This window comes from Myotis nattereri (genome assembly GCF_964212035.1).
Source record: "Myotis nattereri genome assembly, chromosome: 16".
Lineage (NCBI taxonomy): Eukaryota > Metazoa > Chordata > Mammalia > Chiroptera > Vespertilionidae > Myotis > Myotis nattereri.
The window spans coordinates 47824249-47847692 of record NC_138091.1 but is presented as its reverse complement, the minus strand read 5'-3'; the positions used below and the strand labels follow the sequence as shown (position 1 = coordinate 47847692).

Here is a 23444-nt window from a genome sequence, read left to right as displayed (position 1 = left end):
AACAAAAAAAATATTATGCAGTATAAAGGAAGCCAGATGAAAGATAACATTTTCTGTTTCCATTTTTTTAAATGTCCAGAAAAGGAAAATCTACAGAGACAGAAACCATATTAGTGGTTGCTTGAGGTTAGAGATCAGCACAGGGATTGATTGCAGAAGGGTATGAGGAATATTTTGGGGGGGGTGGAAACTCATCAAAGTGAATTATGATGGTTGCACACAAATTACTGAAGTATACATTTAAAGCCAATAAATGTTATTGTATGTGAATTATACCATAACAACGCTGTTTAAAAGTGCTATATGCAGGTGAAATTCCATGATGGTGAAACTTAGCAATTATTATAACTTTCACAAAACAAATTTAATGTAGTTCATGTCCTTTTAAATAAATGTGGCAAAAGCTGAGTCTCCAAACTTACATCTCTTCATATAATTTAAGTATGTGTAAAGACATTCAATCTGTTACTGTGCTTGTGTCATTTGCGTCTTATTTACTAAATTTAATGTAACATTTAGTTGGTAACTGGTATTCTGAGCTTTGGGGTGAGTTGGAGTTTCATAGGAGAAGGAACCAAGCACACCCGGTTAGGAAGATTGGGAAAGACTTCATGGCATAGAGAGCATGTCCAGTGGACATTACTCTCTATTTCTGTTGACAGATTAGGCAAGTTTGGTTACAGGTACTTCAGAGAAAATAACGTGAGCAAAAGCACAGAGCCTGTTTGAGGAGAAGCAAATGGTCCTTAAGTTCTACTTTATTTCTGTTTTTCTCCTATTGGTTATAATTTACTATATATAAGTAAAAGTTGCTGTGAATTACTAAATGTACCATTATTTTATAAACCACAAAAATTTTAGATTTTAATTTTAAGATGCTTCCAGGATTGTTAAAATGAAAAAAATACCTTAAAATTTTTAATTGTGAAAAAATACATATAGCATAAAATTTGCCATCATCTATTTTTTGTTAATCCTCACCAGAGGATTTTTTCCATTGTTTTTGTTTGTTTGTTTGTTTTTGTTTGTTTGTTTTATAGAGAGAGAGTGAAAGGGAACGGGGAAGAAGGGAGAGAAACATCAATGTGTCTTTCTCACATTGACTGGTTGCTTCCCGCACAGGTTGGGGGGAACCCACAACCGAACCTGCTACCCTTCAGTCCTCGGGCAGACATTCCAACTGCTGTGCCAATCCTGCCAGGGCCATCTTCATCATTTTTAAGTGTACAATACACTCTGTTGGGCAACCGATCTTCAGAACTTTCATCTTGCAAAAACAAAATATATCTTTGTAAAATCTAAAAATATATTCATAAATTTAGCTGCATGTGTATCAGATTCAAATTAAAAGTGACTTAAATATAATAGTTTATTTTGACTTCATATAAAGCCCAGAGTCATGGTGTCTCTACAGTCATCATCATCAGGCTTTTTCTAGTTTTCTGCTTATTTTTACAACTTGGCCTTCAACGTTATGATAGAAGACAAAGTTCAGTCATCCTAACCACATTTCAAACAGTATAACTGAAGAAGGAGTAAAGAAGGGGCATGCCTTCTCTTTTTAAGGACACTCCAGAAATTGCAGACCACTTTTTCTTACATTCTGTTGGCCAGAACTTAGTAACCTGGCCTTATCTAACTGCAAAGGAAATGAAGTCTTTTTTTCACACTGCCTTGTGCTAGCCAAAAATTGGGAATTCTGTTACTCTAAAAGAGGAAAATGGATATTGGGGGATAACTAGTATTCCCTGCCAAAATACTCATTAAATTTTGTATTTCTTAGAAAGCTTGAATAAAATAGATCAGATCTTTTAATATCTTTTGGAGTTGGTAACTATACTCTTAATTAAATTATCAGCAGGGGTCACTGTTGAGCAAGTATTTATTTATTTTTTTTCCTTTGTTCAACCTGTCATTTCTCTCCCAGATCCTGGATTTAAAACTTCTTGAACTGGTTTCCTGGGTCTTGTTTGTGTGCTAATAAGCACTTAAATTCATCATGTTAGTAAACTAATCCCCAAAATGTGCCAAAGTAAGATTTAAAAACTGATCAGAGTGCTCCTATGGCAGCACATGTACTAAAATTGGAACGATACAGATTAGCATGGCCCCTGAACAAGGATGACATGCAAATTTGTGAAGCATTTCATATTTTTTTAAAATATATTTTCTTGATTTTTTTTCAGAGAGGAAGGGAGAGGGATAGAGAGTTAGAAACATCGATCAGCTGCCTCCTGCACACCCTCTACTGGGGATGTGCCCACAACCAAGGTACATGCCCTTGACCGGAATCGAACCTGGGACCTTTCAGTCCGCAGACCGACGCTCTATCCACTGAGCCAAAGCAGTTAGGGCGCATTTCATAGTTTTTATTTCAGACTGATTAAAATAATAAATCTCAAAAAAACTGATCGAAAGGTTAAATCAACAAAAAATGCTTCTTACCATTCAGGAACTCTATTAGATGATGTAATTATAATTTGTAATTTAAAGTTCTATTTTTCAGCTCTGTAATTATAGAAAAACAATTACAGTGTTATGCAAAGCAACAATAAGTGCTAATGTTTGACAAACCGAGTCACTTATTTAAATGATTTTTTAAATTTAAGAATGTCCTATCCTAGAAGAAGGGCTGTAGCCATGTCTCTCTGCTTTTTTAAGAGTTTGGTGTCCTATCTTGAAACATATAGCGAGAGAACAGTTTAGTTGCTCTCATGTTTTCCTCTCTGACTACATCCTTGTAATTGTTTGTGGATAGATTATAAAAATACATAATGGTATAACCCCGTGTTAATATAAAACCAGATTACCTAAGAAAGTCAAATGTTTGAACAGTCATTTCCTCTACAACAGTTATAGCTTAAACCCTTCACAAATTTGTTATAATTCATTATAGTTCTGACATCCTTTGTATTTTGCATGAGAAACCGAGAGTTTGGATTCAGCTGAAATATTAAAATATCTAAAACATGTATTCGATTGCTTCTGTGAAACATTTATTTTACAAACAATACCATCAACTAGCAGAAGCCAATTGGTTTTCCTAGAAAACATCTAAAATTATTGTATATCTGCCTCTAGAATTATTTTCTAAACTCCATTGCTGTGTCACTTAAATAGTAAAATCTGATTATCCGTGAGAACTGTACTTTCTTGGATTCTGAGATCCTCAATCCACTTTATCTGGTCAGTTGTTTCTCAAACTTTAAGGAAGCATCAGTATCACCTTGAGGGCTTGTTAAATACAAATTGCCCCTCTTTACCTTCACCTCCTCCCCAACCCCAGATGCTGATTCTATAGGTCTGGAGTACAGCCCAAGAATTTGCTTTTCTAACAAGGCCCCCTTTTGATACTGATGCTGCTGGTCAGATGACCACAGTTGTGAACCACTGATCTTAGCCTTTTTTGCAAAATTGGAGTAGGGTCCATATGTGCAGTAGGATGATAAGGGAAATATAAATCTGGACAGATGTCCTATACACCTGGTGTTTCCAGATCCTCTCAGGATACTGTGTATTCCTTTTTCCCTTCACATGCCTTCATGTTCCCACAGAGACAACAGCATTCAGTTTGTATAGACCAGTGGTCGGCAAACTCATTAGTCAGCAGAGCCAAATATCAACAGTACAACGATTGAAATTTCTTTTGAGAGCCGAATTTTTTAAACTTAAACTATATAGGTAGGTACATTGTTATTAACTTCATTAGGGTACTCCTAAGCTGGCCTTTGTTAAAAACGTCCTCAATCTGATTGAGGTACGTTTGCTGAGGTCGACCTCTTCCAACTCTCCCATCCACACTCGTCTTGTATACTTGTTTCGCCCAGGCCGAAAACCGACTTCTGCACATGGGCCACGAAGTTTCAGTCGCACTGTATGTGCGCACCCGCACGTGGTATTTTGTGGAAGAGCCACACTCAAGGGGCCAAAGAGCCGCATGTGGCTCGCGCGCCGTGGTTTGCCGACCACTGGTATAGACTGAAGCAAGGAAAACAATCAGCAACTGTATGTGAATTTTGTTCCTTTTTATAATTAGAGTTGTAGAAGAGGAGAGAGATGATTTTTTTTTAAAAAATACCTTCCACTGATGGGTAGATATTGTTGGGAAGCAGATAATTCCTTTTTTTTTTTTTTTAATAATTATTGTTGAAAGTATTACATGTGTCCCCTTTCCCCCCCCCCCCATTAATCCCCTCCTGCCTACCCCAGGCCCTCACTGCTCCATTGTCTGTGTCCATGGGCCATGCATATATGCATACAAGGTCCTTGGTTGATTACTTTCTGCCCACCCACCCTCCCCTGCCTTCCCCAGGAGATTTCGCACTCTCTTCTATAGGAAAGTAGATTATTCCTTACTTTCAGATAACTTTCTAAAACATGTAATTGTCAGGCAATAGAATTACTTTTATTTTTAATCCTCATTGGTGGATATATTTTTATTTATTTTTAGAGAGCGAGGAAGTGGGGGGAAGAGAGAGAGAGAGAAACATCAATTGATTGCCTCCCGTACCCACTCCAATCGGGGATGAAACCTGAAACCTTTTGGTATACTGGACAATGCTCCAACCAGTGGATCCACACAGCCAGGGCAATAACATTACTTTTATTATAAGACCAGAGGCCCAGTGCACGGATTCTTGCACCAGTGGGGTCCCTCGGCCTGGCCTGTGGGGATCGGGCCGAAACCGACTCTCCAACATCCCCCCAAGGGGTCCTGGATTGGAGGAGGGCAGTTCTCGGGTGACGCACCCTGGAATCAGGCTCTCTCCTCTCTGGTTCCGGGTGCGTCACCCGAGAACCGCAGCTGCCAAGTCACTGCAGCTCTGCAGCTCCTGTGTTGAGCGCCTGCCCCCCTGGTGGTCAAGCGTGTGTCATAGCTACCATCTGAGCATCTGGTGGTCATTGCTACCGGTCAAACGGTTGGACAGTTGCTTAGGCTTTTATATATATAGGTAGTGTTTGCTGCACTGAAGCTTAGTAGTTAAACCAACTTGTTACCAAGTCCTTAGCCAGGGAAAAGAAGAAAAGTCTATAAAGGAAAATCTATTAGTTATTGGACTCCTCAGCAGAAACTCTGCAAGTTAGAAGAGAGTAGAACCAAATACTCAAACTACTGAAAGAGAGAAATTACTGGCCTTGAATAATATATTCAGCAAAGTTATCCTTTAGATATGAAGAAGAAGTGAAGACTTTTCCAGACATACTGAAGATGAGGGAATTTATCACCAGAAGCCTTCCATTGCAGGAAATACTCAAGGGGGTTATTGTACCTGAAACAAAGAACAAAATGTCACAAAACCACAAGTAAGATCATCAACAAACTTACAGCATAAACAGGGATAATTTGTGACAACAGAAACATAAAAGGGGATGGATAAAGGACTGAATTTGCAAAGGAGAATGGAGCCCAAATGCATTCAAAAGAAAAAGGACTGCTGTATATATGACACTTACTTTTTCATAAACTTAATGGTAAACACACGTACACACACAAAAAAACTGGGACACATAACTTAAAAAAAAAGGAAACAGATGAAAAAAGTATGGAATACTGCCAAATAAAACAACAATCAGAAACACAAAGGAAAAAGAACCAATGTAGGCACAGAGCTACCAGAAAACAAAAGATAAAATGGCTATAGGAAATCCTCATACATCAGTAATTACCCTAAATATTAATGGACTGAATTCACCAATAAAAAGGCACAAAGTAACAGATTGGATCAAAAAACAAAATCTAACCATATGCTGCCTTTAGGGCACACATCTAAGCTGCAAGCATAAACATAGGTTCAAAAGGATTCTCCAAGCAAATAGCATCCACAGAAAAGCAGGTGTAGCCATACTTATATCTGACAAAATTAAAATCCTTCTTTTCTCTTTTTTTTTTTTCATTTCCACTGTCCCTGGAACCTTACAGAGATCTGCATCATATTTTACTTGAACTATAATTTCAGTATATTCTTAGCTTATCCTCTTCATAGTCCAGAGTTTAATTTCTTTAGGTGTCTCTTCTCAAAATGATTGTTTCAAATTTCCTTCATAACCTAACCCCACCATCCACTTAACAGTTCGTTCATTAGATTTAATGAGTTCCTAACATGTATCAGGCTCTGTGCTCAATTGTGGATACTGTTTGGATGTCGGAGATTGAGGGGAAAATACATTCACTACTGCCCTACCCCTTCAAATTTTCAATTATTTCTTCTTTGTTTTTAAATTGATTTCAGAGAAGGGAGAGGTGGGGAGAAAAACATCAATGATGAGAGAGAATCATCAATCGGCTGCCTCCTGCACACCCACCCTGGGAATCGAGCCCACAACCCGGGCATATGATCTGACCAGGAATCAAACAGTGATCTCCTGGTTCATAGGGTGCCGCTCAACCATTGAGCCACCCTGGCTGGGCACCTTAATGGCATTTTAATTTTTTTAAGAGTTTATTTTAGTCAAACTGGTGACATACCAGAGAACAAGATCTCAAATGCTCCTAATTGGCTTTTTAAAAAAAATACATTTTTATTGATTTCAGAGAGGAAGGGAGAGGGGTGAGAGAGAGAGAGACATCAATGATGAGAGAGACATCATTGATCGGCTGCCTCCTGCTTGCCCCCACTGGGGATCGAGACCGCAGCCCGGGTATGTGCCCTTGACCAGAATCAAACCCGGGACTCTTCAGTCCGTAGGCCTATGCTCTATCCACCGAGCCAAACCAGATAGGGCCTTAATGGCATTTTTAAATGGTCATTGTGTAGTGATGTGGTTTTAAGCAGTAAACCTTTTGTGATTCAGTTTTCTTATATGTAAAATGAAGATTAGGGGTAATGTGAAGATTCAGTACATTAATACATGAAACTGACTGCTATTAGTTTAAGATTTCTAAAGACGGGGAACAAATTAAGTATCTCAAAGATGTTTTTCAGCCTAAAGAATATCTGAAAATATGACTATGGCTTATAATACCCACTATACTTATTATTCACCTCTCTCCTAAGAGGATTACCTCTAAACTGTTGAGCATAATGAAATGTTAAGTATAACACTTGACACAGTATTTTATTTTTGCAGATGTTCTCAAATAGTGATGAAGCTGTAATCAATAAAAAGCTTCCCAAAGAACTCCTATTACGGTAAGTCTGAATACTAATTTTATGTTTGTGTGTGTATCATATTTGTCTTTAAAAATTTATACTTTTCCTATATTAGTAATATCTGGATTATCTGAATTTATAAATTTATTGATTTTTTTGTTAAATAATCTTGTCTTTTCTAGATAGAAATATTTTTGAATGTTTAATCTAGAAAACTTTCTCCTACCCAATTTGAACCTATATATGATTTTGTTTACTCATTTTCCCTTTGCCCTATTCTTGTAGATAATGTAAGAGATAGCATATTTTATTTTAGTATAGTACTGATTTTTTTTGAAGAGTGAGTTTAATCCATCCCTTCCCCATACTTACGTTTGCAACGAAATATTACATATACTGAGGTGCTGTATAGAAGAGTTACAACCCTTTATTTTATTGATAGAAAGGCAAAAGCTATTTGAGACTTTCTTTTCCTATATTGCACTTATAATTTTACCTTTCTTTTAATGTTTAGAAAGTACATTTGGGGTCACCCATAACATAAAACACACAGCTCCTAATTTACATACCTGACTTAGGAATCACCTAGGAAGAAACAGGCATTAGGGAAGTTATTTTCACTATCCATTATTTAGGCACTTAATCACACCATTCTTTGTTCACTTATGTGAAATACCATGACTGAGAAAGAAAGGTGTATTCTCACTTGCAATTGTAAGAAGTTGTTATTTGTGCTTAGAGGTATCACTTCTTGTTCTTAGCTTGCTACCAAGTCTAGCCAGCCCATAACCAGCCTGTCCCTGCTTCAGGATTTATATGTCTTTTTTTTTTTTTAAATATATTTTATTGATTTTTTTACAGAGAGGAAGGGAGAGAGATAGAGAGTTAGAAACATCGATGAGAGAGAAACATCGATCAGCTGCCTCCTGCACATCTCCCACTGGGGATGTGCCCGCAACCCAGGTACATGCCCTTGACCGGAATCGAACCTGGGACCTTTCAGTCTGCAGGCCGACGCTCTATCCACTGAGCCAAACCGGTTTCGGCAAGGATTTACATGTCTTAAGTCCTCCACTGTATTGTAAGATCTCTGTAAACGGACTATCTATATATATAAAAACCTAAGCGACCGTCCGACCATCTGACCGGTAGCTATGACGTGCAATGACCACCAGGGGACAGACGCTCAGTGCAGGAGCTGCCGAGCTATGGTGACTTGGCAGCAGCGGTTCTCAGGTGACGCACCTGGAACCAGAGAGGAGGGAGCCCAATTCCGGGGTGTGTCACCCGAGAACCGCCCTCTCGCAATCCGGGACCCCTCAAGGGATATCAGAGAGCCAGTTTCGGCCCAATCCCCACAGGCCAGGCCGAGGGACCCTGGACCTCTAGTATCCTATAAATATTTATGTAGTACCTTACACATTGGAGATACTAAGAAAAAATAACGGAATTGAACTTGGAATGAGTTTTTCCCTGGAAGCATTGCTTATGTACATGCTGGTTGACTAAAGCTTAAGATAATAGCAATACACCCTTGACTGCCCAGGGCCATTGGAGAATATACAATCCTGAATATATTACGTAATGTCTTGAGTATCCCTCAAATTTCAGCAAAATTTTAGCTATATATTTTTAGGTAGGTTATGTTCTTAACTGCTGTTGTAAGCTGAGTATACTAAGGCATTCTTTAGGTTTTTTTTATAATGACATTTATTTGAATGCTCAGTGTTACATTGTATTATTGTAGTTTACCTTAAGACTCACTAAGATTTAGGGAAATTACTTGACTCCTTGTTAACTGGCCACACCATATATGGCTTATGTTTTTCTGTTTTTGCCATGAAACCCAAATTTCTTACTATGGCCTACAATACCCCTCATGATCTGGCATTATAGTTTAAATTGACTGCTTCCTAACCTAAACAGGAAACCTAACTACCAATGATTTCTGTGAGGAAATGAGCTTGAGTTCCAAATAGTCGATTCTGTACTTCCTGATGGGAACAAGTCCCTTCCTAAATTGGAGACAGAGTGAAATTGATATCCTGAGAAGGAAGGAAATGACTAGATACCATAAAACATACTACTTATGAATGCATTTAAGCATATAAAACATCGATTTTGTTTAAAGCATTAAGACAAATAGAAAAGAGGCTTTTTTGATATCTTTGACATTACATCAAGCAGATAATTGATCAATATAAATGTTAATAAATTCAATTTGGGTATTTGTAATTTATTGAATGTGATATTTCCTAAAGTTTAAATTTTGTTTAAAGAATACAGAGCATGACCAGAAACCACAGATGCCCTGGGAAGGAAAACTGGATAACTGGAAGATAGGAATAGAAGGAAAGCTTACTTTTTATTAAGCTTTTTCGTATCTTTTAGCTATTCTTATTTGAACTCTTCATTTTGAAATACTTACAAAAAGCTACAAAAATAGTTTTGAGAATACCCTTCCCTAAGAACTGAAATTTTATATAATTAAACAATACAGTTATCAAAATTAGGAAATTAACATTGATATAGCACTCTTAACTAGTCTACAGACCTATTCAAATTCCTCAGTTGTCCCAATAATATCTTTTATTCTTGCCCAGGATCCATTCCAGGATTAGACATTCCATTCAATTGTCGTGTCTGCTTAGTTTTCTTTAATCTGGGGCAGTTCCTTAGTCTTTCTATTGTTTTCATAATCTTAATACTTTTGAACTGTTACTTTATAGACTCCCTCAATTTGGCTTTGTCTGGTGTTTCCTTATGATTAGGTTATGCACTTTGACAGGTATATTACAAAAATGGTGTTGCGCATAAGCACGTATGTTAATATGCTTATTACTGGTGATACTAACTTTGATCACTTAGTTAAGAAAGTGTTTTTCTGTTTCTCCACTGTGAAATTATTTTTCTTTGTTATTGATAAATATCTTGTGGGGAGAGATATTGAGACTATATAGGGGTTCTGTTAAAATACAGTTTAAGCCCTAGCTGGTGTTACTCAGCAGTTAGAGTGTCAGCCCCTCACACCGAAGGGCCTCAGGTTCGAATCCTGGTCAAGGGGCACCCAGACCTAGTTGGGTGCATGTGGGAGGCAACCAATCAATGTGTCTCTCCCTCTCTCCCTTCCACTTTCTCTAAAAATCAATGAAAAAAATACCTTTGGGTGAGGATTTAAAAAAATACAGTTTAGTAAATATTGTACAGCATTTGGTTTGGTTAGATTTTAAGTTACATCATACATCATTGATTCCAGCATATATTAACTTACACGGAGGACAATTGTGTTCTTTTCTTTTTTTTTTTAATGTATTTTATTGATTTTTTTACAGAGAGGAAGGAAGAGCGTTAGAGAGTTAGAAAGTTACAGAGTTAGAAACATCAATGAGAGAGAAACATGGATCAGCTGCCTCCTGCACACCCCCCACTGGGGATGTGCCCGCAACCAAGGTACATGCCCTTGACCGGAATCGAACCTGGTACCCTTGAGTCCACAGGCCGACGCTCTATCCACTGAGCCAAACTGGTTACAGCAACAATTGTGTTCTTAGGACCCTACTATTTCCTTGTAAATGCAAGGCCACAGCCAAGTTACCAGTGAATTAAGCAAGTGTTCTTGTTTCCTCTTAACTTTAACTTACTGATTCTCTTCCTTCCCTTTTAAAACAAAGTTTATTGTTAATGTGGTAGCAAGCTGGAATCCACTGTTTGCATAATGTGAAATCAATTAGCAGAATTGACTGTACTCCCTTTCAGAGCAGAGCCATATGCATTTATTTAGGAGGGCCTCTTGATAAATGAATGTCAGTGTTTATAAGACAAAGAGTCTTGTGTATTTTCCAAGAGTTACTGTAAAGTGACTTGTTCCTCAGAGATTTCCTCTGAAGATGATATTGATAACTGTAAAAGTGACATGAAGGATAAGGCTGCTTGAGCCCACACATGCCCTTTTAGCTATGAAACAAGTTAGTTATGATAGCAGTTTCAGAATGAGGATTATTATTACTTTAAAGAATCTACAATATTTTTCATTATTTTTTCAATTGTTGGAAGTGTTGGAACATAATTATCATGTAATAGTATATACTATGTGTGTGTGAGTTGGTAGAAGAGGGGAGTGAGGGAAAGATAAGAGAGAGATTATTGTTTCCCCTTTTGTGAACAGAGACAAAAGGTGTTTTTTAAAAATATATTTTTATTGATTTCAGAGAGGAAGGGAGAGGGAAATAGAAATATCAATGATGAGAGAGAATCATTGATCAATGGCCTCCTGCACACCCCCCCATGGGGATCAAACCCCCAACCAGGGCATGTGCCCTGAGCAGGAATCGAACCGTCACCTCCCGGTTCATAGATCAATGTTCAACCACTGCCAGCTGGGTGACAAAAGGTCTTTGATTCAAATGTACTATAAGATTTGAGGCACAGATTTATTTTTGGTATAGTATATAGTATTGTAGTTGAGGATTTTTTCCCCTAACCCTAAATGTCATTTGTAATATACTTTATTTTAGAGAATTTATAAGCTTTGCACATACGGTCCATTATTAAATTGGATGGGCAGTATTATTTTTGTAAATTGCTCTACTTTATCTTATAATAAAGTGGTCTCTATCTCTTTTTAGGATATTTTCTTTTCTGGATGTTGTTACCTTGTGTCGCTGTGCTCAGGTCTCCAGGGTAAGAATGCTTGACATAATTAGAGGGGTACCCCTTCCTGACACTGATAATAATAAGCTTCTGAAGTAGGGAAACTATTTACTTTAGATGTTAGTTGAATGTTGGGTTTCAAAGGATGTTGTTTCACCCATGGCATACCCAAATCTCTGTAATTCTACAGTTCTACTACATGTACCGTCTTGACTATTTGTAGAATACAAACAGGAAACATCTTCCAGGAAAAAGTATTAAACATACAAATTAAAAGATTGGTCTCTACTGAGAATTGTAATAAAACAGTGTTTCATTATGTTTTCCTAGTTAATTTTACACACACAAACACACACACACACACACACACACGGAAGGCTCTTGAAGTCTGATTTGCATGTCACCTCCCCTTGTTTTTCTCTCAAAGGTAATAGCTAGATTTTTTAAATTGTAGAGCAAACCAGATTCCATCCTCAAAGTCAGTTTTTACATTATACTTAATTACCCATTTTTGCCAAGTGACTTGCCATGACAAAACAGTGAAACATCATAATCTTATTGGCTGCCACTAATATAAAGAATAGAAACTCTTTTGTGGAAAAACTGCTTTATGAACCATTCCTAGTCTCTATTGTAATACAGATATAGAATAATTAGCCTAATAAAAGGAGTGTGTACTTAGAATTATCATCTTTTTATAAACTGGACAGTGGTACAATCCTAGGTCCTGGATATGTAATACATTTATGTCATACCATCCAGGATTGTGTTTATCTTTGTAGGTAGACCTAGGTTTTTCTTCAAATTGCCAACACCACTCTCAAACAAAACACAAAACTTGCCATAGAAAATTCACTTTGTCTTGCTATCTTTAATGTAATTTCTGCATCCTAATAGCCATACACTAAATCTGTGCGTCAGCTATTTTTGAAACAATCAGTAGTGTTTTAATGATTTATGACAGTTTGTCCCTGGTACTTGAGTGACATGGCTTTTTGTCTCCATATGAATCTGAGGTCATCATTGAGAAACAAAATACTCAGACCAGTGTCTAAACCTGTTTAGTTATTGTATCTAATCTTAGCAATGTTGACTTGAGTGAATTTTAATTGTTTTCACTTGCAGGTTTTTCTTCCCTCTTAATACATTTTAATTTAAAAGAAGTAAAGCACAATGCCCATTTTCAGTAAATCCGGATAGTTAGTACATCAGTAGTTACCTTATTCTCTGTACTTGAAGTATTTAATTTGTTAAAAAAAACAACAAGACTCTAGAAGGAAATCTGTCATTCCGAATTTCAGTCTCAGTTTGGCATGTTTCCTATTGCTAGAGAAAGTGTAGTGTAAGGAAATGGGAAATATCAAACCAAATCAGTATATTTAGCCCAAGAATCTAATAAACATATGAACTTTAAAAGTTTTATCTGTTATCTCCCATAGCTAGCCATTTAAGAAACCATTGGAAAAATATGAAGCTACGAAAAGAAAAGTAACATTGAACTCCCGAGAAAACCTTAAAGATTTCTAGAATAATAACTTTGTTTACTTTCATATCCCTGACTTATTTCTTACTGATTGTGTGACAGTTATTCTGTGGTCAATAAGTGTATACATAGTTTTTAAAAATTCCAGCATAAATCTATGTCTTGAATGTTATAATAAGAGATGATAATCTAAGTTTATAGCTCAACAATATTAAGACTTTTGTTTACACTTTAAACTCAATAGGGAAAACTTTTAAAGACTTTCTTATTAAAATACAGCAAATTAACTCTGAATCATTTTCCACCAGATCCTGAAAAGTTGAAAAGTTTAGAAACTTTCTTACCTCCCTTTAGCTTACTGAAGAAATGTATGAGAAGTCTTAAACCAGCGGTTCTCAACTTGTGGGTCGCGACCCCTTTGGCGGTCGAACGACCCTTTCACAGGGGTCGCCTAAGACCATCCTGCATATCAGATATTTGCATTACAATTCATAACAGTAGCAACATTACAGTTATGAAGTAGCAACGAAAATAATTTTATGGTTGGGTCACAACATGAGGAACTGTATTTAAAGGGCCAGAAGGTTGAGAACCACTGTCTTAAACTTTCACTGTTTTGCAGTGATCACTGAACTTAGTTAGAGGGAAAAGTGACCAATTGAAAAACACGCCTGAGTGAGCAAATTGGTCTCAAGGAAAGCATTAAGGCTCTGTCAGGTATACAGAGAAATTGTGCTGTCTTTTCAAAGTCCCAGGTTACCATATCACAGTTTTAAGTCTGACCAAGTGATGCTATGGATAGCAAATAGGTATCGAACATAGCAATATTCATTGTACTGTCCTCTTTCTTTAGTTTCACCCTCATCTTCATCCTTGTTGAGAGATAGAATAATGGGCTTACTTTTCATCAGCTGGACTATCTCTTTGGGATGAGAAACTAGAATCTTCCAGTTAGAAAACAGTTTCTGGCTATGATACATATTACAGCCTGTTCTTTCCCCAAGCCCCTAAAATCTATTGTAGCTCTACCCACTCATTTATGAGATAATCTCATTGGAGAATAAAGTATGAATAAGAAGGCAGACTTATTGAGAGTTAATGGTGGGGGACTGAGAAATGTTTCCGTCAATTTCAGTCATTAGTAGAATGAATTGTGAACACGAATATTGCTGGGTTTTCTCCTTTGTTCCATGCTCCTGCTCATTCTGTCTCTTTTTCTTCTAAATAGGCCTGGAATGTTCTGGCTCTGGATGGCAGTAACTGGCAGCGAATTGACCTGTTCGATTTCCAGAGGGATATTGAGGTATAATTATGTGGTGTGTGGCCCCATTTCTCTTGTTAAGATGTAATTACAGCATGGAACAGATTAGTGCAACCATATAAATCTTCTTTCCCTGGAGAGACAAAGTATTAATTTTGGTGCATATGAACTTCATGGGAGCCTGTAATGTTCCCAAGAACTTATTCTTTGAGTCTTTGAGAATGAACAGAATTATTTAATTGAAATAGTACTATTTGTATTAATAGGAAAAAAGCAATTTTTAAAAAGTTTTGTGATGAAAATATGAACCTGTATTTACTCATTTTAAGGAAGTCTTTTTATATTTATTGAAGAATCAGTTAACTTGTTGAGGTATGATATTTGCATAAATTCTTCTTGAGATGGGCGTTTTGGTTCTTGGAAAGATTATAGATAGTTTTGTGGAGAATGAATAAAAGAATAAAGTCAAAGTCATTTATTGAATTATTTTGTTGGAGAGAGACCCCCCCCCCCCACACACACACCTTTTCTCCCATATTTTATCTCTTAGTATTGTTTATTATTTCCAAAATGGAGAAGCATAATAGCTTAAACTGAAATTGTTTTAACCTCAATTTGAGCTCTGTGGTCCTTGGTTTTCTCATCAAAAGAGTGATAAGAGTCCTCATTGTGTTATAAGAATTAAATAAATTTCACTGGAACTTAATTATCTTGAAGATCCATGTAAGGATTTTTTTTAAAAAGCCTCACATGAACTTTCCCTTATCTTTAAAAGTGCCTTTAAAATACTATACATTGACATTAAACTGTATTTTTATGTTTTTCACCATTATTTAATCTAATGGAAGTGACTGTTTAAAGCAACATGGCTCACACAATCATTCAGCAAGCTTTTGTTAGGTGTTCATTGAGTCTCTGCTGTAATTATAATACTACAGGAAGCACTTTAGAAAGAATACAGAAATAATAGAGTTAATATCTTTCAGTGGCTGCAGTTTAATTAGAAGGGCAGTTGGGTAGTCTACCTTAATCTATAATAATAAAAGCTGAACGACCTTCCAGACGTCCTTCCTGACAAAGCCACAGTGGCGTGGGCAGAGGCAGAGGCAGTTGGGGGCGATCAGGCAGGCAGGCGAGCAGTTAGGAGCGATCAGGCAGGCAGACAGGGAGGCAAGTAGTTAGGAGCCAGTGGTCCTGGATTGGGATTGCGAGAGGGTGGCGGCTGGCCTGAGGGATCCCTCCCTCCCCACCCCTGTGCATGAATTTCATGCACCGAGCCACTAGTTTATATATATAACTACACTAAGAAAAGACAAGGATGCTAATGGACTGTACCTTTGCTACGCGCTAAGCCACACCCACCAGCCAATCAGATCGACTGTATGCAAATTAACCCAACCAAGATGGCGGCCGGCAGCCATGGAGCTGGAGCAAGCGGGAGGGCTTGGTTGCCCAGGCTATGGAGGAAGCCAAGCTTCCCGCCAGCCCTGAGCCAGCTGAGGCCTCCACTCATGGCAACAAAGTTTCAATTATAGAAGACAAGTAAATCTCAGATACCTGCTTCCAGCCAGCCTCCACTGGGAGCTTGGGTGACTGGGGGTTGTGGCCAGCCTGCAAACGGCTATCAGCCCCTCACCAAGGCTGGCCAGGCACTCCTATGTAATAAAAGGGTAATATGCAAATTGACCCTAACAGCAGAACGACAGGGAATGACTGGTCCCTATGACACACACTGACCACCAGGTGACAGATGCTCAATGCAGGAGCTGCCCCCTGGTGGTCAGTGCGCTCCCACAGGGGGAGCTCTGCTCAGCCACAAGCCAGGCTGACAGCTGCCAGTACAGCGGTGGTGGTGGGAGCCTCTCCCACCTCCTCAGCAGCACTACGGATGTCCAACTGCAACTTAGGTCTGCTCCCCGCTGGCAAGTGGACATCCCCCGAGGGCTCCCGGGCTGCCAGAGGGATGTCTGACTGCCAGCTTAGGCCCAGTCCCCCCAGGGAGCGGGCCTAAACCAGCAGGTGGTCATCCCCCGAGAGGTCCCCAGACTGCAAGAGTGCACAGGCCGGGCTGAGGGGCACCCCGCCCCCCAAGTGCACAAATTTTTGTGCACCGGGCCTCTAGTATATATATAAAAAGCTAATATGCAAAGTGTCCCCGCGGGAGCTCGACTGGGAAACCGGGAATTCTATCGCTCACTATGACATGCACTGATCACCAGGGGGCGGTGCGGAACAAAGGAAGGCCCTGGCTGGCAGCCAGAAGGCCCCAATCGGCCCTTATCACCGACCAGGCCTAGGGACCCTACCCATATGTGAATTTTGTGAACCGGGCCTCTAGTATACACATAAGACCTTACATAGACATATGCCTTAATATAGGCATAAAAGAACTATAGAGTACCGTTTCCTGAAAGAGAGAGTATCTTACAAATTGTGTAAAGTAAATAGCTATATGGGGTTTGTTTAGGCATGTTTCAAGTAAATGCGATAATCAGGGAAGCTTTTTCACAGGAAGTTGAAATTTTCCTATTGCATTAATAACTCATTCTTTAAAATGAATAGAAGCCTCTTATTTATGTTTATAAATTATTTAAAATGAGTATGTATTCTTTTCCAAATCAATGTGATGACTTATCTTTTGTTTACCTGTCTATATTTTACAGGGCCGAGTAGTGGAGAATATTTCAAAAAGATGTGGGGGCTTTTTACGAAAGTTAAGTCTTCGTGGGTGTCTGGGAGTAGGAGACAATGCATTAAGGTAAGAACGTAACTATTGATTAACTCATCTTCCATAACTGAAGTAAAGAAGGCACCATCTCATCCAGAAAAGGTTAAAATGGTTTTAAGCTTTTTATAAAGAAAGTTACTGCTTTCTTTAAGCTATTCTGAACTCAAAAACACATACATTGCTTATAGCACAAAGATATCCAGTAGTGGGATATAGGGTTTTGAGAATAAAACAAGAACTAGTGCCCCCTCCAAAAAAGCCAAATTCCCCATATCATAAATAGTTCTTTTGAAGCCTTGAGTAAATTTTGGGTGTTTTTGTTTGTTTCTCAAAGTTAAGGTAATTTTAACCTTGGTTGACAAAAAGATCAATCTTAAAAGTTTGTGGTTGAGCCCAAGCTGGTTTAGCTCAGTGGATAGAATGTCAGCCCTCAGACTGAAGGGTCATGGGGTTTGATTCTGGTCAAGGGCACATAGCTTGATTTAGGCTTGATTCCTGGATGGCCCTAGTTGGGGTGCTTGTAGGAGATAACCAGTGTGTCTCTCTCATATCAATGTTTCTCTCTCTCTGTGTTTCCCCCTCCCACTTTTTCTAAGAAATCAATAGAAAAATATTCTCAGGTGAGGTTTAACCCCCTGCACCCACAAAAGAAGTGTTTATGGTTGAAAATTAATTTATTTGTGATTGCGAACTACTTTTGTACCAATATTCAATATTACCAATAATATACATATGTACATACATATACATATATATACATATATGTGTGTGTGTATATACACACACATACATACATACACACACACACACACACACACACACACATATACATATACTGTGCCGTGTCAGCACAGCCAAGGGTTCGGCGAGCCTGAGGGGGACATTGCGAAGGATGTAGAAAAGATAGACAAAGAGAATAAGCTGAGTCTAGGTCAGCGGTTCTCAACCTTTGGGTCGTGACCCCTTTGGGGGTTGAATGACCCTTTCACAGGGGTCGCTTAAGACCATTGGAAAACACATATATGATTACATATTGTTTTTGTGATTAATCACTATGCTTTAATTATGTTCAATTTGTAACAATGAAAATACATGCTGCATATCAGATATTTACATTACGATTCATAACAGTAGCAAAATTACAGTTATGGAGTAGCAATGAAAATAATTTTATGGTTGGGCGTCACCACAACATGAGGAACTGTATTAAAGGGTCTCTGCATTAGAAAGGTTGAGAACCACTGGTCTAGATCTTCCTGTGCCTGGCTGAGGCCATAGAGAGAGACCCAGACAGCAAGCTGAGCCTTTATTTTATAGCCAGAGGTAAACAAGATAGTGGTCACCATAGTTACAATGTTCTTGTGAGTTTCACTTGTTTTGGCAGCACTTGCTGCATCTCCCTCAGCCCATTAGCTATCCAGGTAAGATCTAGGGAGCTCATAAGGTCAAGCCTAATTATGCTAAGATGGCTGTGCCCTCTAAGCTGGGACTTGTTTGTGGCTTTGCCAATAGGTCAGTCCAAGGCTTAACCCTATAACCGCTCCCTACAATATGTATCTTTTATTACTTTTTTTTTTTTAAATATATTGTATTGATTTTTTTACAGAGAGGAAGGGAGAGGGATAGAGAGTTAGAAACATCGATGAGAGAGAAACATCGATCAGCTGCCTCCTGCACACCTCCTACTGGGGATGTGCTGGCAACGAAGGTACCATGCCCTTGACCAGAATCGAACCTGGGACCCTTCAGTCTGCAGGCCGACATTCTATCCACTGAGCCAAACCGGTTACAGCTCTTTATTACTTTTTAAATACTAGAATTGTGCCTGTTTCATTTCAAACCTTTTGCTTTTTTTTCCTGTGAAGGACGTTTGCACAAAACTGTAGGAACATTGAAGTACTAAATTTAAATGGGTGTACAAAGACTACAGACGCGTAAGTATTTTGTGTTTTAGAAGGGTAAATCATAGCCCTTTGTGTCTTGCCTATAGAGGCTTTAAATGCATGCTACTGAATACACTTAGCAAATTTCATTTTGGTATTATAAAAGAAAGATATTTTAAAAGGAGAAAGTAACATTAAAGTAGCAATGAAATAAGGCATTTATCTTGGAATCTGGTGCAAATCCTATCTTGATCTTTTAAGTGAAATTTAAAAACAGTAATCATTGAATATGTAGTAGGGATAATAATGATATAAATTACTAGGACAAGGACAACTTATATTTCAAGAAGATACTAGTGGCTGTCATTCAGAAGACATGGTAAACAGATAATTTTATAAAAACATGTAAAATCTTACACCTGGGACTAAACATTGTGATAATCAATATTGAGAGTATTGATTAAATGACTTTGAATGTACTGTGTTTGTATTGGTCATAATATAAAAGAAATAAATTCTGATCCTTCATTCTTGAGAGTTTATCATCACAGACACAATAGACATCAAAGGTAAACATTTTTATAGCTCAAGAATATCTATTGGTAATAACATGTATCAAATAACATTTACATATTAGATAGGGAAGTTGTTGCCTATTGTGAGGTGAAGTGAAACCATTGGCAAATTATGTTTTCACAGCAAAACGCCAGAATTATTCACTGAATTTTCCTGTTCCAAAAAGTCCTCATAAAAGAGATATTTTTAGAATTGCTTGAATGAAGGAAAGTGGATGACACTCCAAGCACAGGGGCACATTATTTATTTTATTTCTTTCTTTGAGGTCACAACATTGTTCACTTTTAACATAGGAAAGTATTTGAAAGACTGGGACTATGGTTATTAACAGGTATAACTCCTATGAATTGATTTGGAAATCTTTAATAGGAGAGGCAATTTACTAACCCCTCCTCCAACCATTACTTTATACCAGTAGCCCAACATTTACTTTAGATAAATTACCTGTTTATTTTTTCCTTTGAATACTTAATGTAATAGAGATTAAGAATTTGACCACTTGGTATCTAAAAAGTGACATATAATTTACACATTTTTCTAGGAATTTATATACCAAAGATGCACTGGCAAAAATCTAATACGATTTATGTACAAAGCTATTCATTTTTACTGTTTGTAATAGCAAATACTGCATTATTTTCTTAATGTTTTTATTTTTAGAGGAAACGAGAGATAGAAACATCGGTGAGAGAGAAACATTGATTGGCTGCCTCTCCCACACTCCCTACTGGGGATCGAACCCGTGACCTCCTAGTTCATAGGTCGATGCTCAATCACTGAGCCACACCAGCTGGGCACTACTGCATTATTCTTAATAGCAAATGACAGAAAACAATCCAAATGTCTATTAGTAGATGTCTGGTTAAAAAAAAGGAATGAACCCTAGCTGGTTTGGCTCAATGGATAAAGTGTCAGCCTGGAGACTGAAGAGTCCTTGGTTTGATTCCAGTCAAGGACATGTACCTTGCTTGCAGGTTCCCTGGCCCTGGTTGGGTGCGTGCAGGAGGCAACCAATAGATGTGTCTCTCTCACATCAATGTTTCTCTCTGTCTCTTCCTCTCCCTTCCACTCTCTCCCAAAATCAATGGAAAAATATCCTTGGGTGAGGATTAACAAACAAAAAAACAACAACAAGGAATGAGGAGAATCTTTCTATAGTACACTGGAGTGGTTGACAGAACATACTGTTAAAAAAGCAAGCTGCAGAATTTGTATAATAAGATACCTTTTGTAGGGCCAGGGGATATAATACAAATATATAGTCATACTTATTTTCTAGAAAAAGCAATAGAAAGGTAATCAAAAACTAATAAAAATGGTTACTATTTGGGAGAGAGAACACCAAGAGACAGGAATGAAAGAGACTTCTGAAGTATCATGTTTTATACCTTAATAGCCATGTAAATGTTCTACATAATTAAAGCATGAATTAAGCTAAAAAGAAATCAAAGCAGTCCCTAACAAAAACAAAACACATGAACCCAGCCATACCAAATTGAAGCTATAACCACCAGAGAGAAATTACTACTTCTGACTTTTGACTTCTTAGAACATATTTTAAGCATATACCAAAGTAGACAAAATTGAACCCATCAGCCATCTTCAAATTGATAATTGAGAATTTATTACTTAATGGCTAGTCTTGTGTCACCTTACCCCCTCATTTATCTTCTTTTGAAAAACATCTTAGGCATTATATTATTTAATCAATAAGTAGGCATTTCTAAAAGTTAAAGGCTGAGTCTGTTCTTTCTATTCCTTCTGTGGTCTCCCTGGGGAAAACAACCCTCCCACACATACAGAATTTTCAGATTCAGTCAAAAATTACAGCACACAAAGAAGCAGGAAATGATACTAGAAGAAGAGCCAGAAAGAAAAACCAGCCAATAGAAACAGACACAGAAATGACAGAGATTATAAAATTGAACAATAAAGAGTTTGAAAATAGCAATTACAAATATGCTAAAGAATTTTAAGGAAAACTTAAAGATAATATAGAGATTAAAAGGATGGGAAAAGATATAATATTACAAACACTAGTCACAGGAACATTGAAGTGGTTATTAATATCAGCTGATGATGTAAACTTCAGGAAGAAGAGTGGATGCAAAAGATACTAAGTGGTGCCCTCATCTTTCAGTAAATGATTAAATTTGTATATCAAAACCAGTAAAATTATAGAACACTTGAGCAACACTATCAGTGAACTTGTCCTTTTTATATATATATATAAATTTTATTTTATTTTATTTTTTTAATATATTTTATTGATTTTTTACAGAGAGGAAGGGAGAGAGATAGAGAGTTAGAAACATCGATGAAAGAGAAACATCGATCAGCTGCCTCCTGCACATCTCCTACTGGGGATGTGCCCGCAACCCAGGTACATGCCCTTGACCGGAATCGAACCTGGGACCTTTCAGTCCGCAGGCCAACGCTCTATCCACTGAGCCAAACCGGTTCCGGCCATATATATAAATTTTATTGCCCCCCCCCCCCAAACTTGTCCTAATTGACATTTATAGAATGCTATACCAAAAAGCACCAGAATAAGCTTTTCAAGTGCACTTGGAATACTCAATAATACACACCAAGTAATGGGCCATAAAACAAATTTCAATAAATTCAGAAGAATTGAAATCCTATTGAATGTGTTCTATAGCATCAACAGTATTTAAGTAGAAATCAACAACATGTCTATAATAATAAAAGTGTAATATGCTATTTAGACTGGATATCCTTCCGGAAGACCTTCCAGATGAAGCCAGGGCTGCAAGGGAAGCCGGTGCCAGCAGCTGGGGGAAGGAAGGCCTACTCTTGCACGAATTTCGTGCATCAGGCCTCTAGTATCTAAATAATGTAAAAATTAAATACCACTTTCTGAATAACCTATGGATCAAGGAATAAATTACAAAGGAAACTAGAAAATATGTTTTGCTGTGTGATAATGAAGACACAACATTGAGATTTGTAAAATGCACCAAAGGCAGTGAAGTTCTTAGGGAAAAGTGTATAGCTTTAAATACATATACAGATTTCGTATCTGAAAGTGTCCCTAGGAAACCTTTCTTAAGCCAAATTTGTATAAAATAATGAAGCTTTGGACACCTTAAGAGATGAACAAAAGAAACTGAGACAACGCACAGATGCTCAGACTTAGTTCAAAGCCAGGGTGACTTGCCCTGGCCAGTGTGGCTCAGTGGATTGGAGTGTCCTCCCATACACTGAAAGGTGGCAGTTCAATTCCTGGTCAGGGCACATATCCAGGTCTGGGTTAAATCCCTGTCAGGGTACTTATGGGAGGCAACCAATCCATGTTTCTCTTTCTCCTTTACTCTCTCTGACATTTAAAAATGTCAGAACAATTCTTGACTTTGGACTATATAACAGTAGGTAACTGATGAGATTTACTGTCCTCTAGAAAATAAAAGCAAAAGCCACATGATGATCCAGTGTGATAGGCAGCCTCTAAAAAGGCTCCCAAGTAATTCCTACCTCCCTGGTATTCACACCCTTGTGAAGGTCCCCTGCATGCACTGGACCTAATTAAGGTCTCATTTCTAACAACAGAAAACAGCAAAAGAGATTGGGTGTCACTTTGGAGGTTAGGTTACAAAAAGATTGTGACTTCTGTCTTGCTCTACTTTTGCTCGGGGTTCTGACTTGCGGGGGGAGCTGGGCAAGTTGCCCTGTTTTGAGTAGTTCTGTGGAGAGGCCCATGTGTCTAAGAAGTGAGGTCTCTGGCCCAGAGCCAGTGAGGACCTAAAGCCTA

The 23444-nt window shown here is 37.9% G+C and overlaps 1 protein-coding gene across 4 annotated transcripts in view; it reads left to right on the top strand.

The window, feature by feature from the left end:
• Positions 1–23444, top strand: part of FBXL20 (F-box and leucine rich repeat protein 20) — a 62961-nt gene that overhangs the window by 21298 nt on the left and 18219 nt on the right. For 2 of the 4 annotated variants that reach the window (XM_081108800.1, XM_081108801.1), the window contains exons 2-6: positions 7069–7130; positions 11717–11771; positions 14453–14527; positions 17149–17243; positions 19079–19147. In XM_081108800.1, the coding sequence (XP_080964926.1) occupies positions 7069–7130; positions 11717–11771; positions 14453–14527; positions 17149–17243; positions 19079–19147 (356 nt within the window). Of the gene's footprint in view, positions 1–7068; positions 7131–11716; positions 11772–14452; positions 14541–17148; positions 17244–19078; positions 19148–23444 lie in introns of all 4 variants that reach the window. The other 2 variants (XM_081108802.1, XM_081108803.1) reach the window with 2 other exon arrangements.